The following is a 16,845-nucleotide window of genomic DNA, read 5'->3' as shown; positions in this document are numbered from 1 at the left end:
ACCTCAGGGCTGGGACACCCTGAGAGCCACCCCGGTGTCACTGTCACCCACGGCAGCCCCACCATCATCAGGATCTGGGGACAGCGGTGTCACCTCAGTGTCACCTTGGTGTCACCTCGGGGTCACCTCGGGGCAGGGACACCCTGAGAGCCACCCCGGTGTCACTGTCACCCAGGGCAGCCCCATCATCATCAGGATCTGGGGACAGTGGGGACACCGCGGTGTCACCTCGGGGTCACCTTGGTGTCACCTTGGAGTCACCTTGGTGTCACCTCAGGGCAGGGACACCCTGAGAGCCACCCCAGTGTCACTGTGACCCACGGCAGCCCCACCATCATCAGGATCTGGGGACACCGCGGTGTCACCTCAGCGTCACCTTGGTGTCACCTCGGGGCAGGGACACCCTGAGAGCCACCCCGGTGTCACTGTCACCCACAGCAGCCCCACCATCATCAGGATCTGGGGACAGCGGTGTCACCTCAGTGTCACCTCAGTGTCACCTCGGGGCTGGGACACCCTGAGAGCCACCCAGGGCGACCACGGTGTCACTGTGACCCACCCCTGTGTCCTGAATGTCCCCAGAGTCCCCAGAGTCCCCATGATGTCCCCAGTGTCCCCAATGTCCCCAGAGTCCCCATGATGTCCCCAGTGTCCACAATGTCCCCAACCCCCACAATCCCCCAATATCCCCAATCCCCCCAATGTCCCCCCAATGTCCCCAAACCCCCCAATGACCCAAATATCCCCAGTGTCCCCAATGTCCCCAATCCCCCCAGTGTCCCCAATGTGTCCCCTGACCTCGCACTCGGCCTTGCTGCCGGGCCCGCGGGTGCCGCGGAGCCGCTGTCCCCAATGTCCCCAATATCCCAAATGTCCCCAACGTCCCCAATATCCCCCCAAATATCCCCAGTGTCCCCAACGTCCCCAATATCCCCAAAGTCCCAAGTGTTCCCAACCCCCCCAATGTCCCCAATCCCCCCAACATCCCCAATGTCCCCAATCCCCTCAGTGTCCCCAATCCCCCCAATGACCCAAGTGTCCCCAATGTCCCCAATATCCCCAGTGTCCCCAGCGTCCCCAATGTCCCCAATCCCCCCAACGTCCCCAATGTCCCCAGTCCCCCCAACGTCCCTGGTGTCCCCAATCCCCACAATGTCCCCAATGTCCCAAGTGTCCCCAATATCCCCAATGTCCCCAATCCCCCCAATGTCCCCAGTGTCCCCAACATCCCCAATCCCCCCAATGTCCCCAATCCCCCAATGTCCCCAGTGTCCCCAATGTCCTCAATCCCCCCAACATCCCCAATCCCCTCAGTGTCCCCAATGTCCCGAACGTCCCCAGTGTCCCCAATCCCCCCAACATCCCCAATCCCCCCAACGTCCCCAATCCCCCCAATCCCCCCAATCTCCCCAATGTCCCCAATTCCCCCAATATCCCCAATGTCCCCAACATCCCCAATCCTCCCAATGTCCCCAATATTCCCAGTGTCCCCAATCCCCCCAATGTCCCAAATATCCACAACGTCCCCAGTGTCCCCAATGTCCCCAGTGTCCTCAATCCCCCCAACATCCCCAATCCCCCCAGTGTCCCCAGTGTCCCCAATGTCCCCAATCCCCCCAATGTCCCCAATCCCCCCAATCCCCCCAATCCCCCCTGGTGTCCCCAATATCCCCAACGTCCCCAATGTCCCCAATGTCCCCAATCCCCCCAGTGTCCCCAATGTGTCCCCAATGTGTCCCCGACCTCGCACTCGGCCTTGCTGCCGGGCCCGCGGGTGCCGCGCAGGCGCTGGGCGAGCGGCAGGTGCTGGATGAGGCGGAAGGCGGGCGGCAGCGGGCGCAGGGGCTGCGGCCGCTGCCCGAAGTTGAACTCCACGGCGCAGTTCTTGACCAGCACGTGCGGGAAGAGCGCCCGGCCCGCCAGCGCCACCTTGGGCACGCGGAACGCCACGCCCTGCCACCGCCCGTTCTTCAGGAACGACAGCTCCACCTCCGCGCCCGCCTCGAAGTCCTGCGGCGGGAGAAACGGTGAGAAACGGTGAGGAACGGTGAGGAATGGTGAGGAACGGTGAGAAACGGTGAGAAATGGTGAGAAACGGTGAGAAAACGGTGAGAAATGGTGAGAAATGGTGAGAAACGGTGAGGAACGGTGAGAAATGGTGAGAAATGGTGAGGAACGGTGAGAAATGGTGAGAAATGGTGAGAAACGGTGAGAAACGGTGAGGAACGGTGAGAAATGGTGAGAAATTGTGAGAAACGGTGAGAAATGGTGAGAAAACGGTGAGGAACGGTGAGAAATGGTGAGAAATGGTGAGAAACGGTGAGAAACGGTGAGAAACGGCGAGAAATGGTGAGAAATGGTGAGAAACGGTGAGGAATGGTGAGGAACGGTGAGAAATGGTGAGAAATGGTGAGAAACGGTGAGGAACGGTGAGAAATGGTGAGAAATGGAGAGAAACGGTGAGGAACGGTGAGGAACGGTGAGAAATGGTGAGAAATGGTGAGAAATGGTGAGGAACGGTGAGGAACGGTGAGAAACGGTGAGAAACGGTGAGAAACGGTGAGGAACGGTGAGGAACGGTGAGAAACGGTGAGGAACGGTGAGGAACGGTGAGAAACGGTGAGAAACGGTGAGGAACGGTGAGAAACGGTGAGAAATGGTGAGAAATGGTGAGGAACGGTGAGGAAACGGTGAGGAACGGTGAGAAACGGTGAGAAATGGTGAGAAACGGTGAGAAACGGTGAGAAACGGTGAGGAACGGTGAGAAATGGTGAGAAATGGTGAGAAACGGTGAGAAACGGTGAGAAAACGGTGAGGAACGGTGAGAAACGGTGAGAAACGGTGAGAAATGGTGAGAAATGGTGAGAAACGGTGAGAAACGGTGAGAAATGGTGAGAAATGGTGAGAAATGGTGAGAAACTGTGAGAAACGGTGAGAAAACGGTGAGGAACGGTGAGAAACGGTGAGAAATGGTGAGAAATGGTGAGGAACGGTGAGAAACGGTGAGAAATGGTGAGGAACGGTGAGAAATGGTGAGAAATGGTGAGAAACTGTGAGAAATGGTGAGAAATGGTGAGAAACGGTGAGAAATGGTGAGAAATGGTGAGAAACGGTGAGAAACGGTGAGAAATGGTGAGGAACGGTGAGGAACGGTGAGGAACGGTGAGGAACGGTGAGAAAATGGTGAGGAACGGTGAGGAAACGGTGAGAAAACGGTGAGAAACGGTGAGAAATGGTGAGAAAACGGTGAGGAGACGGTGAGGAACGGTGAGGAACGGTGAGAAACGGTGAGAAATGGTGAGAAATGGTGAGGAACGGTGAGAAATGGTGAGAAACGGTGAGAAATGGTGAGAAACGGTGAGAAATGGTGAGAAATGGTGAGAAATGGTGAGGAACGGTGAGGAACGGTGAGGAACGGTGAGAAACGGTGAGAAACGGTGAGAAACGGTGAGAAATGGTGAGAAATGGTGAGAAACGGTGAGAAACGGTGAGAAACGGTGAGAAATGGTGAGAAATGGTGAGAAACGGTGAGAAATGGTGAGAAATGGTGAGGAATGGTGAGAAACGGTGAGGAACGGTGAGAAAACAGCGAAAAATGGGGAAAAAACAGGACAAAAATGAGGAAAAATGGCAAAAAAACGGGGTCAGGGAATGATAAAATCCCAGAGTAATCAAAAGTCGCAGGAAATCAGGATCCCAAAATCCCAGAATTCCAGGATCCCAAAATCCCTGAATTCCAGGATCCCAGGATCCCAAATCTCAGAATTCCAGGATTCCAGAATCCCAGAATCCCCAAATCCCAGGATCCCAAATCCCAGGATCCCAAAATCCCGGAATTCCCAGAATCCCAAAATCCCTGAATTGCAGGATCCCAGGATCCCAAAATCCCAGAATCCCCAAATCCCAGGATCACAGGATCCCAAATCCCAGAATTCCAAAATCCCAAAATCCCAGCATCCCAAAACCCCGGGATCTCAAAATCCCTGAATTCCAGGATCCCAGGATCCCAAAACCCCAGGATCCCAAAATCCCTGTATTCCAAAATTCCAGAATCCCAGGATCGCAGAATTTCCAAATCCCAGAATCCCAAAACCCCAGGATCTCAAAATCCCTGAATTCCAGGATCCCAAATCCCAGAATTCCAGGATCCCAGAATCCCCAAATCCCAGGATCCCAAAACCCCAGGATCTCAAAATCCCTGAATTCCAGGATCACAGGATCCCAAAATCCCAGAATTCCAAAATCCCAAAATCCCTGAATTCCAGGATCACAGGATCCCAAAATCCCAGAATTCCAAAATCCCAAAATCCCTGAATTCCAGGATCACAGGATCCCAAAATCCCAGAATTCCAAAATCCCAAAATCCCTGAATTCCAGGATCACAGGATCCCAAAATCCTGGAATCCCAGAATCCCAAAACCCCAGGATCACAAAATCCCAAAATCCCAGAATCCCGAAATCCCTGAATTCCCAAAATCCCAAAGCCCCGAATTCCAGAATGCCCAAAATCCCCAAATCCCAAAGCCCCAGGAGCCCCAGAAAAGCCCAAAGCCCCAAATTCGGGGCTCCCCAAAGGTGTCTGTGCCCCCCCAGGTGTGCCCAGGTGTGTGCCCAGGTGTGTGCCCCAGATGTGCCCCAGGTGTGTCTGTGCCCGCCCAGGTGTGCCAGGTGTGTGCCCAGGTGTGTCTCTGCCCCCCCAGGTGTGTCTGTGCCCCCCCAGCTGAGCCCAGGTGTGCCCAGGTGTGTCTGTGACACCCCCAGGTGTGCCCAGGTGTGTCTGTGACACCCCCAGGTGCCCCCAGGTGTGTCTGTGCCCCCCCAGGTGTGTGCCAGGACTGTGCCCAGGTGTGCCCAGGTGTTCCCAGGTGTGTCTGTGCCCCCCCCAGGTGTTCCCAGGTGTGTCTGTGCCCCCCCCAGGTGTGTGCCCAGGTGTGTCTGTGACCCCCCCAGGTGTTCCCAGGTGTGTCTGTGCCCCCCCCAGGTGTTCCCAGGTGTGTCTGTGACCCCCCCCAGGTGTGCCCAGGTGTGTCTGTGACACCCCCAGGTGTGCCCAGGTGTGTCTGTGACCCCCCCAGGTGTGTGCCCAGGTGTGTCTGTGCCCCCCCAGGTGTGCCCAGGTGTGTCTGTGCCCCCCCAGGTGTGCCCAGGTGTGTCTGTGCCCCCCCAGGTGCGCCCAGGTGTGTCTGTGACACCCCCAGGTGTGCCCGGGTGTGTCTGTGACCCCCCAGGTGCGCCCAGGTGTGTCTGTGACAACCCCAGGTGTGCCCGGGTGTGTCTGTGCCCCCCCAGGTGTGCCCAGGTGTGTCTGTGCCCCCCCAGGTGTGCTCAGGTGTGTCTGTGACACCCCCAGGTGTGCCCAGGTGTGTCTGTGACACCCCCAGGTGTGCCCAGGTGTGTCTGTGACACCCCCAGGTGTGCCCAGGTGTGTCTGTGACACTCCCAGGTGTGCCCCCATGTCTGCCAGGTGTGTCTGTGCCCCTCCCAGGTGCCCCCAGCTGTGCCCAGGTGTGTCTGTGCCCCCAGGTGTGCGTGCCCAGGTGTGTCTGTGATCCCCCCAGGTGTGCCAGCTGTGCTCAGGTGTGTCCCCAGCTGTGCCCAGCTGTGGTTCCCAGCTGTGCCCCCAGGTGTGGTTCCCAGCTGTGGTTCCCAGGTGTGTGCCCAGGTGTGTGCCCAGGTGTGTGCCCAGGTGTGGTTCCCAGCTGTGGTTCCCAGCTGTGCCCAGGTGTGGTTCCCAGCTGTGCCCCCAGGTGTGGTTCCCAGCTGTGGTTCCCAGGTGTGTGCCCAGGTGTGTGCCCAGGTGTGTGCCCAGCTGTGGTTCCCAGCTGTGGTTCCCAGGTGTGCCCCCAGGTGTGGTTCCCAGGTGTGCCCCCAGCTGTGCCCAGGTGTGCCCAGGTGTGGTTCCCAGCTGTGGTTCCCAGGTGTGCCCAGGTGTGGTTCCCAGGTGTGGTTCCCAGCTGTGGTTCCCAGGTGTGCCCAGGTGTGGTTCCCAGGTGTGTGCCCAGGTGTGGTTCCCAGGTGTGCTCAGCTGTGCCCAGGTGTGGTTCCCAGCTGTGGTTCCCAGCTGTGGTTCCCAGCTGTGGTTCCCACAGGTGTGCCCCCAGGTGTGCCCAGCTGTGGTTCCCAGGTGTGCCCCCAGCTGTGCCCAGGTGTGGTTCCCAGCTGTGGTTCCCAGGTGTGGTTCCCAGGTGTGCCAGGTGTGGTTCCCAGCTGTGGTTCCCAGGTGTGCCAGGTGTGGTTCCCAGCTGTGGTTCCCAGGTGTGGTTCCCACAGGTGTGCCCCCAGGTGTGCCCAGCTGTGGTTCCCAGCTGTGGTTCCCAGGTGTGGTTCCCAGCTGTGGTTCCCAGCTGTGGTTCCCAGGTGTGGTTCCCAGGTGTGGTTCCCAGGTGTGCCCCCAGCTGTGCCCAGGTGTGCCCCCAGGTGTGGTTCCCAGCTGTGGTTCCCAGGTGTGGTTCCCAGGTGTGCCCAGGTGTGGTTCCCAGCTGTGGTTCCCAGGTGTGGTTCCCAGGTGTGGTTCCCAGCTGTGGTTCCCAGGTGTGGTTCCCAGCTGTGCCCAGCTGTGGTTCCCAGCTGTGGTTCCCAGGTGTGTGCCCAGGTGTGGTTCCCAGCTGTGGTTCCCACAGGTGTGCCCCCAGGTGTGCCCAGCTGTGCCCAGGTGTGCCCCCAGCTGTGGTTCCCAGGTGTGCCCAGGTGTGCGCAGGTGTGCCCAGCTGTGCCCAGCTGTGGTTCCCAGGTGTGTGCCCAGGTGTGCCAGGTGTGGTTCCCAGGTGTGCCAGGTGTGGTTCCCAGCTGTGGTTCCCAGCTGTGGTTCCCAGGTGTGCCCCCAGGTGTGGTTCCCAGGTGTGGTTCCCAGGTGTGGTTCCCAGCTGTGCCCCCAGGTGTGCCCCCAGGTGTGCCCCCAGGTGTGCCCAGGTGTTGTTCCCAGCTGTGCCCAGGTGTGGTTCCCAGGTGTGCCCAGCTGTGGTTCCCAGGTGTGGTTCCCAGGTGTGCCCAGCTGTGGTTCCCAGGTGTGGTTCCCAGGTGTGCCCAGCTGTGGTTCCCAGGTGTGGTTCCCAGGTGTGCCCAGGTGTGGTTCCCAGGTGTGGTTCCCAGCTGTGCCCAGGTGTGCCAGGTGTGGTTCCCAGGTGTGGTTCCCAGCTGTGCCCCCAGGTGTGCCCCCAGGTGTGCCCAGGTGTGCCCGCCGTGCGCGCCGCTGACCGCCAGGCAGGCGATGACGTCGCTCTCTCCGAAGGCGGCTCCGTAGCTCTGGAATTTCCCGTCCGTGGATTTGCGGCCGGTGCCGCCGTAGCCGTAGGAGAACGGCTCCTCCCCTGGGGAACCCGGAGAGTCCCGAAAATCCAACCAACATTCCCGAAAATCCAACCAACATTCCCAAAAATCCAACCAACATTCCCAAAAATCCACAGGAGAGTCCCAAAAATCCAACCAACATTCCCAAAAATCCAACCAACATTCCCAAAAATCCAACCAACATTCCCAAAAATCCAACCAAAATCCCCAAAAATCCAACCAAAATCCCCCAAATTCCACCCAAAATTCCCAAAAATCCACAGGAGAGTCCCAAAAATCCAACCAAAATTCCCAAAAATCCACAGGAGATTCCCAAAAATCCAACCAGAATTCCCAAAAATCCACAGGAGATTCCCAAAAATCCAACCAAAATTCCCAAAAATCCACAGGAGAGTCCCAAAAATCCAACCAAAATTCCCAAAAATCCAACCAAAATCCCCAAAAATCCACAGGAGAGTCCCAAAAATCCACAGGAGATTCCCAAAAATCCACAGGAGAGTCCCAAAATTCCACCAGAGATCCCCAAAAATCCACAGGAGAGTCCCAAAAATCCAACCAAAATTCCCAAAAATCCAACCAAAATTCCCAAAAATCCAACCAAAATTCCCAAAAATCCACAGGAGATTCCCAAAAATCCACAGGAGAGTCCCAAAATTCCACCGGAGATCCCCAAAAATCCACAGGAGAGTCCCAAAAATCCAACCAAAATTCCCAAAAATCCAACCAAAATTCCAACCAAAATTCCCAAAAATCTACAGGAGAGCCCCAAAATAGAACCAAAATTCCCCAAAATCCACCAGAGATCCCCAAAAAATCCACAGGAGAGTCCAGAAAGGGAAACAAAATTCCCAAAGAAATTCCCAAAAATCCACCAGAGATTCCCAAAAATCCAACCAAAATTCCCAAAGAAATTCCCAAAATCCACCAGAGATCCCCAAAATAGAAACAAAATTCCCAAAAATCCACAGGAGAGTCCCAAAATAGAAACAAAATTCCCAAAAATCCCCCAGAGATTCCCCAAAATAGAAACAAAATTCCCAAAATAGAACCAAAATTCCCAAAAAAATCCACCGGAGATCCCCAAAAATCCCCCAGAGATTCCCAAATTCCCTCAGAAATTCCCAAAATTCCCAAAGAGATTCCCAAAAATCCACCAGAAATTCCTTCAGAGACCCCAAAATTCCCAAAAATTCCCTTCAGGGATCCCAAAATTCCAGGAGGGAAGGGACACTGGGGACATTTGGGGACATTTGGGGACATTGGGGACATTTGGGGACATTTGGGGACATTTGGGGACACTGGGGACATTTGGGGACATTTGGGGACACTCACCCAGCTGGGTGCTGCAGCTGTCCAGGGACACTGGGGACATTTGGGGACATTTGGGGACACTTGGGGACACTTGGGGACATTTGGGGACACTCACCCAGCTGGGTGCTGCAGCTGTCCAGGGACACTGGGGACATTTGGGACATTGGGGACATTTGGGGACACTCACCCAGCTGGGTGCTGCAGCTGTCCAGGGACACTGGGGACATTTGGGGACATTTGGGGACACTCACCCAGCTGGGTGCTGCAGCTGTCCAGGGACACTGGGGACATTTGGGGACATTGGGGACATTTGGGGACATTTGGGGACACTCACCCAGCTGGGTGCTGCAGCTGTCCAGGGACCAGCCCACTCTCACCACGTGCGGGTCGGGCTCTGAGCTCGGCAGGTGCCGCACCGAGATCTCCTCCAGCACCTGCGCCACGGTTGGGGACAGTTGGGGACATCTGGGGACATTTGGGGACATCTGGGGACGTTTGGGGACATCTGGGGATGTTTGGGGAAGTTTGGGGGATGTCTGGGGACGTTTGGGGACATTTGGGGGTGGCAGTGTCACCGGGAGCTGGCGCTGTCACCAACACCGGCTACTGCCACCAGTGTTTGGTGTTGTCACCGGGAGCTGGCGCCACCAGTGGCACCGTCAGTGGCACCGGGTCCTGTCAGTGTCACCTGTCAGTGTCACCTGTCAGTGGCACCAGTCACTGTCACCTGTCAGTGTCACCTGTCAATGTCACCTGTCACCTGTCACTGTCACCTGTCAGTGTCACCTGTCAGTGGCACCAGGTCCTGTCAGTGTCACCTGTCACTGTCACCTGTCAGTGTCACCTGTCAGTGGCACCGGGTCCTGTCAGTGTCACCTGTCACTGGCACCTGTCAGTGTCACCTGTCAGTGTCACCAGGTCCTGTCACCACCACCCACCACCAGCACCTGTCCCTGTCCCCATGTCCCCATGTCCCTGTCCCCATGTCCCCATCAATGTCCCCATGTCCCCATCAATGTCCTCATGTCCCCATCAATGTCCCCATGTCCCTGTCCCCATGTCCCCATCAATGTCCTCATGTCCCCATCAATGTCCCCATGTCCCCATCAATGTCCCCATGTCCCCATCAATGTCCTCATGTCCCCATCAATGTCCCCATGTCCCTGTCCCCATGTCCCCATCAATGTCCCCATGTCCCCATCAATGTCCCCATGTCCCCATCAATGTCCCCATGTCCCTGTCCCCATGTCCCCATCAATGTCCTCATGTCCCCATCAATGTCCCCATGTCCCCATCAATGTCCCCATGTCCCTATCAATGTCCTCATGTCCCTGTCAATGTCCCCATGTCCCCATCAATGTCCCCATGTCCCCGTCAATGTCCCCGTGTCCCTATCAATGTCCCCATGTCCCTGTCAATGTCCCCCATGTCCCCATCAATGTCCCCCATGTCCCTATCAATGTCCCCATGTCCCTGTCCCCATGTCCCCATCAATGTCCCCATGTCCCCATCAATGTCCCCATGTCCCTGTCCCCATGTCCCCATCAATGTCCCCATGTCCCCATCAATGTCCCCATGTCCCTATCAATGTCCCCATGTCCCCATCAATGTCCTCATGTCCCCATCAATGTCCCCATGTCCCTGTCCCCATGTCCCCATCAATGTCCCCATGTCCCCGTCAATGTCCCCATGTCCCCGTCAATGTCCCCATGTCCCCGTCAATGTCCCCGTGTCCCTATCAATGTCCCCATGTCCCTGTCAATGTCCCCATGTCCCTGTCAATGTCCCCGTGTCCCCATCAATGTCCCTGTGTCCCCATCAATGTCCCCGTGTCCCTGTCAATGTCCCCGTGTCCCCATCAATGTCCCTGTGTCCCCATCAATGTCCCCGTGTCCCTGTCAATGTCCCCGTGTCCCCAATGTCCCCATGTCCCCGTGTCCCCATCAATGTCCCCGTGTCCCTATCAATGTCCCCGTGTCCCTGTCAATGTCCCCATGTCCCCATGTCCCTGTCAATGTCCCCGTGTCCCTGTCAATGTCCCCATGTCCCCATGTCCCTGTCAATGTCCCCGTGTCCCCATCAATGTCCCCATGTCCCCGTGTCCCCATCAATGTCCCCATGTCCCCATGTCCCTGTCAATGTCCCCATGTCCCCATCAATGTCCCCATGTCCCTATCAATGTCCTCATGTCCCTGTCAATGTCCCCATGTCCCCATCAATGTCCCCATGTCCCTGTCAATGTCCCTGTGTCCCCATCAATGTCCCCATGTCCCCATGTCCCTGTCAATGTCCCCATGTCCCTATCAATGTCCCCGTGTCCCTGTCAATGTCCCCGTGTCCCCGTGTCCCTCACCCTCATCTCGTAGCAGACGCGTCCCTGCCGGACGCCGTAGGTGGCCCTGGCCCCACACCAGAGGTAGGCGAAGCCCTCCGTGGTCAGCGGGCACACACTGTCCCCATGTCCCCATTGATGTCCCCATGTCCCCGTGTCCCTGTCAATGTCCCCGTGTCCCCGTGTCCCTCACCCTCATCTCGTAGCAGACCCGTCCCTGCCGGACGCCGTAGGTGGCCCTGGCCCCACACCAGAGGTAGGCGAAGCCCTCCGTGGTCAGCGGGCACACACTGTCCCCATGTCCCCATTGATGTCCCCGTGTCCCCGTGTCCCTGTCAATGTCCCCGTGTCCCCGTGTCCCCGTGTCCCTCACCCTCATCTCGTAGCAGACGCGTCCCTGCCGGACGCCGTAGGTGGCCCTGGCCCCACACCAGAGGTAGGCGAAGCCCTCCGTGGTCAGCGGGTAGCCGCTGTACCTGTCCCGCGCCACCCGGAAGTGCAGGTCGCAGTTGTCTGCGGGGACACGCACGGGGACCTCGGTGGCACGCGGGTGACGCCGGGGAGGTGGCACCCGGTGCCACCCGAGGGCCACTCACAGGTGTCCACGGCCACCAGGGAGTCGTCGAAGTCGTCCTCCTCCTCCTCCTCCTCGGGCGGCGGCTGCGGGGAGCGAGCCCTGCGTGGGGACACGCGTTGGGGACACGGATTTGGGGACAGGGACTGGGGACAGGGATTGGGGACACGGGTTGGGGACACGGGTTGGGGACAGGGATTGGGGACAGGGATTGGGGACACAGGTTGGGGACATGGGTTGGGGACAGGGATTTGGGGTCAGGGACTGGGGACAGGGATTGGGGACAGGGATTTGGGGACAGGGATTTGGGGACGGGGACAGGGATTTGGGGACAGGGATTTGGGGACAGGGATTTGGGGACAGGGATTGGGGACAGGGATTGGGGACAGGGATTGGGGACAGGGATTTGGGGACAGGGATTTGGGGACAGGGATTTGGGGACGGGGATTTGGGGACGGGGACAGGGATTTGGGGACAGGGATTTGGGGTCAGGGACTGGGGACAGGGATTGGGGACAGGGATTTGGGGACGGGGATTTGGGGACGGGGACAGGGATTGGGGACAGGGATTGGGGACAGGGATTGGGGACAGGGATTGGGGACAGGGATTTGGGGACGGGGATTTGGGGACGGGGACAGGGATTTGGGGACAGGGATTTGGGGACAGGGATTTGGGGACAGGGATTGGGGACACGGGTTGGGGACACAGGTTGGGGACAGGGATTGGGGACACAGGTTGGGGACAGGGATTGGGGACACAGGTTGGGGACAGGGATTTGGGGACAGGGATTGGGGACAGGGATTGGGGACAGGGATTGGGGACAGGGATTGGGGACAGGGATTTGGGGACGGGGATTTGGGGACGGGGACAGGGATTTGGGGACAGGGATTTGGGGACAGGGATTTGGGGACAGGGATTTGGGGACAGGGATTGGGGACACGGGTTGGGGACACAGGTTGGGGACAGGGATTGGGGACACAGGTTGGGGACACAGGTTGGGGACAGGGATTGGGGACACAGGTTGGGGACACAGGTTGGGGACAGGGATTGGGGACACAGGTTGGGGACAGGGATTGGGGACAGGGATTGGGGACACGGGTTAGGGACAGGGATTGGGGACACAGGTTGGGGACACAGGTTGGGGACAGGGATTGGGGACAGGGGTTGGGGACAGGGGTTGGGGACGGGGACAGGGATTGGGGACACAGGTTGGGGACACAGGTTGGGGACAGGGATTGGGGACAGGGATTGGGGACAGGGATTGGGGACAGGGACTGGGGACAGGGATTGGGGACAGGGATTTGGGGACAGGGATTGGGGACGGGGACAGGGATTGGGGACACGGGTTGGGGACACGGTGGGAACACGGGTTGGGGACAGGGATTGGGGACAGGGATTTGGGGACAGGGATTTGGGGACGGGGACAGGGATTTGGGGTCAGGGGACCCAATTTGGGGTCAGGGATTTGGGGTCAGAGATTTGGGTCAGGGATTTGGGGACAGGGGACCCAATTTGGGGTCAGGGATTTGGGGACAGGGGACCCGGTTTGGGGACAGGGATTTGGGGTCAGGGATTTGGGGTCAGATATTCGGGGCCAGGGACCAGAACCTGCTGCCAAAACCCCAAATCTGGGGCCAGCACCAGCCACATTTTGGGGTCAGAGATTTGGGGACAGGGATTTGGGGTCACAGATTCGGGGCCAGGAACCAGAACCTGCTGCCAAAACCCCAAATCTGGGGCCAGCACCAGCCACAATTTGGGGTCAGGGATTTGGGGTCAGGGATTTGGGGACAGGGATTTGGGGTCAGGGATTCGGGGCCAGGGACCAGAACCTGCTGCCAAAACCCCAAATCTGGGGCCAGCACCAGCCACATTTTGGGGTCAGGGATTTGGGGTCAGGGATTTGGGGTCACAGATTCAGGGCCAGGAACCAGAACCTGCTGCCAAAACCCCAAATCTGGGGCCAGCTCCAGCCACATTTTGGGCTCAGGCACTAAAACTTGGGGTTGGGGCAAACCTGGGGGTTCAGGGACGGGAATTTCCCAAACCTGGGGGGTTTCCCGATTTGGGGGGGGGGGTCCAGGACCCCTAACTTGTCCCCGGGGGGGGGGGTGGGTTAAATTTGGGGGGGGTCTCCCCTCACCTCTTCTCCTGGCGGTGCCCGTAGTGGCCCCTCCCCCGCGGCTCCTGGAATGGACGCTTCCGGCTCGGGGGGGGCTGCGGGGGGTCGGGACCCCCCCCAAAATTGCCCCCACCCCTGGCGTAGGGAGGAGGGGGGGCATAAAGGTGGGGGGGGGCGCCGAGTAATTAGGGGGGGGGGCGCCGTAGTTGGGGGAGGGGCGCTGAAATTCGGGGGGGGAGGGGCGCTGAAATTTGGGGGGAGGGGAGCTGAAATTTGGGGGGGGGGCGCTGTAATTGGGGGCGGGGGGGTAGCCCGGAGGGGGGGGAGGGGGGGCTCCGTAGCCCCCCGGAGGGGGGGGGAGGGGTGGGGAAGGTGGGGGGAGGGGGCAGGGAGTAATTTGGGGGGGGGGCTGCGGCCGGGGGGGGGCAGGTCCGGCCTTGAGTTCAGCTCTGTGGGGAGGGGGAGGGGAGAGACCAGATGGAGACCCCACCCCAAATACACCCAGAGACCCCCAAACACAGCCAGAGACCCCCCCCAAATACACCCCCAGACCCCAGAGACCCCCAAATATAAACAGAGACCTCCACAGACACACCCAGAGACCCCCACCCAACCAGAGACCCCCCAAATACACCCAGAGACCCCAGGACACACCCAGAGACCCCTCCCAAATACACCCAGAGACCCCCAGACCACACTCAGAGACCCCCACCCAACCAGAGACCCCCAAATGCACCCAGAGACCCCCAAAGAAACCCAGAGACCCCCCCAGACACACCCAGAGACCCCAAATACACCCAGAGACCCCCCAGGAATCCCCAAACACACCCAGAGACCCCCAAATATAAACAGAGACCCCCCCCAAACACACCCCAGAGACCCCCCCAGACACACCCAGAGACCCCCAAAACCACTCCAGGGACCCTCAAACCACCCCAGAGACCCCCAAAGTGCCCCCCCAAATACACCCAGAGACCCCCAAAGACACCCAGAGACCCCCAAATACACCCAGAGACCCCCCCAGACACACCCAGAGACCCCCCCAAACAGACCCAGAGACGCCCAAATATAAACAGAGACCCCCCCCAAATACACCAGAGACCCCAAACACACCCAGAGACCCCCACCCAACCAGAGACCCCCCCAAATACACCCAGAGACCCCCAAAACCACTCCAGGGACCCTCAAACCACCCCAGAGACCCCAAATACACCCAGAGACCCCAGAGACCCCCCCGACACACCCAGACCCCACCGAACCAGAGACCCCCCCCAAATACACCCAGAGACCCCCACCCAACCAGAGACCCCCCCAGCACCCCCAGAGACCCCCCCAAATCCACCCAGAGACCCCAGAGACCCCCCAAATACACCCAGAGACCCCCCAAATACACCCAGAGACCCCCCCAAAAACACTCAGAGACCCCCACCCAACCAGAGACCCCCCCAGACACACAGAGACCCCCCCCAAACACACCCAGAGACCCCCCCAGGAATCCCCCAAAAACACCCAGAGACCCCAAAAAACACCCAGAGACCCCCAGACACACCAGAGACCCCCAAAACCACTCCAGGGACCCTCAAACCACCCCAGAGACCCCCCAAAGACACCCAGAGACCCCAGAGACCCCAATATAAACAGAGACCCCCCCAAATACACCCAGCGACCCCCAGACAGACCCAGAGACCCCCACCCAACCAGAGACCCCCAATACACCCAGAGACCCCCAAAGACACCCAGAGACCCCCAAAGACACCCAGAGACCCCCCCAGACACACCCAGAGACCCCCAAAACCACTCCAGGGACCCTCAAACCACCCCAGAGACCCCCAAAGACACCCAGAGACCCCCAAATACACCCAGAGACCCCCAAAGACCCCCAGAGACCCCCCCAGACACACCCAGAGACCCCCAAAACCACTCCAGGGACCCTCAAACCACCCCAGAGACCCCCAAAGTGCCCCCCCAAATACACCCAGAGACCCCCAAAGACACCCAGAGACCCCCCCAAACACACCCAGAGACCCCCCCAGAGACCCCCAAATACACCCAGAGACCCCCAAAGTGCCCCCCCAAACCCCACCTGGGGGTGGCCCGGGGGGCTCCTGGCCCAGGGCTCTCCTCTCGTAGCCCGGCTCGGCCTCGTAACCCTCGTAGGGCTGGTAGCCCTGGGGCTCGTGGCCTTGGTAGCCACCCTGGGACTCTTGGTAGCCACCCTGGGGTTTGTGGTAGCCAGCCTGGGGCTCCTGGTAGCCACTCTGGGGCTCCTGGTAGCCACTCTGGGGCTCATGGTAGCCACTCTGGGGCTCGTGGTAGCCACTCTGGGGCTCGTGGTAGCCACTCTGCAGCTCGTGGTAGCCACTCTGGGGCTCGTGGTAGCCACTCTGGGGCTCGTGGTAGCCAGCCTGGGGTTTGTGGTAGCCACTCTGGGGCTCGTGGTAGCCACTCTGGGGCTCGTGGTAGCCACTCTGGGGTTTGTGGTAGCCACTCTGGGGCTCGTGGTAGCCAGCCTGGGGTTTGTGGTAGCCACTCTGGGGCTCGTGGTAGCCACTCTGGGGCTCGTGGTAGCCACTCTGGGGCTCGTGGCTGTGGTTGTCGAGGCCATCTGGAAAATGGGGTGAAAAAAGGGGGGATTGGGTCAGGGAAAATGGAGGAATTTGGGGAGGGAACCCCCCCAAAAATCAGAGATTGGGGAGGGGGCACAGGGGGGAAATGGGGGATCAGGACCCTCAGGAATGGGGGGGGGGCACAGGGGGGAAATGGGGGATCAGGACCCCCGGGAATGGGGGGGCACAGGGGAAATGGGGGATCAGGACCCTCAGGAATGGGGGGGCACAGGGGAAATGGGGGATCAGGACCCTCAGGAATGGGGGGGGGGCACAGGGGGGAAATGGGGGATCAGGACCCCCGGGAATGGGGGGGGGGGCACAGGGGGGAAATGGGGGATCAGGACCCCTGGGAATGGGGGGGCACAGGGGAAATGGGGGATCAGGACCCTCAGGAATGGGGGGTCATGGGGGCGTCCCATCCCCTCAGAACTGGGGGTCTTGGGGGTCTCAGTTCCCCTCAGCACCGGGGGTCCCATCCCCTCAGAACCGGGGGTCCCATTCCCCTCAGCACCGGGGGTCCCATCCCCTCAGCACCGGGGGTCTTGGGGGTCTCAGCTCCCCTCAGCACCGGGGGTCCCATTTCCCTCAGCACTGGGGGTCCCATCCCCTC

At 59.3% G+C, this 16,845-nt stretch overlaps 1 protein-coding gene across 1 annotated transcript in view; it reads right to left on the bottom strand.

Annotated features, from left to right (window-relative positions):
- Positions 1-16,231, bottom strand: part of LOC128783386 (uncharacterized) — a gene marked incomplete at both ends in the record, with an annotated part of 37,198 nt that extends 20,967 nt beyond the window's left edge. The window contains 9 exons of the mRNA XM_053934029.1: positions 1,744-2,010; positions 7,195-7,307; positions 8,933-9,032; positions 11,304-11,443; positions 11,527-11,606; positions 13,648-13,740; positions 13,791-13,959; positions 14,043-14,075; positions 15,710-16,231. Of these exons, the coding sequence (XP_053790004.1) occupies positions 1,744-2,010; positions 7,195-7,307; positions 8,933-9,032; positions 11,304-11,443; positions 11,527-11,606; positions 13,648-13,740; positions 13,791-13,959; positions 14,043-14,075; positions 15,710-16,231 (1,517 nt within the window). The remainder of the gene's footprint in view (positions 1-1,743; positions 2,011-7,194; positions 7,308-8,932; positions 9,033-11,303; positions 11,444-11,526; positions 11,607-13,647; positions 13,741-13,790; positions 13,960-14,042; positions 14,076-15,709) is intronic.
- Between the last annotated feature and the right edge of the window lie 614 nt (positions 16,232-16,845).

This window comes from Vidua chalybeata, unplaced genomic scaffold (assembly GCF_026979565.1).
Source record: "Vidua chalybeata isolate OUT-0048 unplaced genomic scaffold, bVidCha1 merged haplotype scaffold_268_ctg1, whole genome shotgun sequence".
In the NCBI taxonomy this organism is placed as follows: domain Eukaryota; kingdom Metazoa; phylum Chordata; class Aves; order Passeriformes; family Viduidae; genus Vidua; species Vidua chalybeata.
The sequence above is the reverse complement of the archived record's forward strand: the minus strand, read 5'-3'. Positions and strand labels throughout refer to the sequence as shown.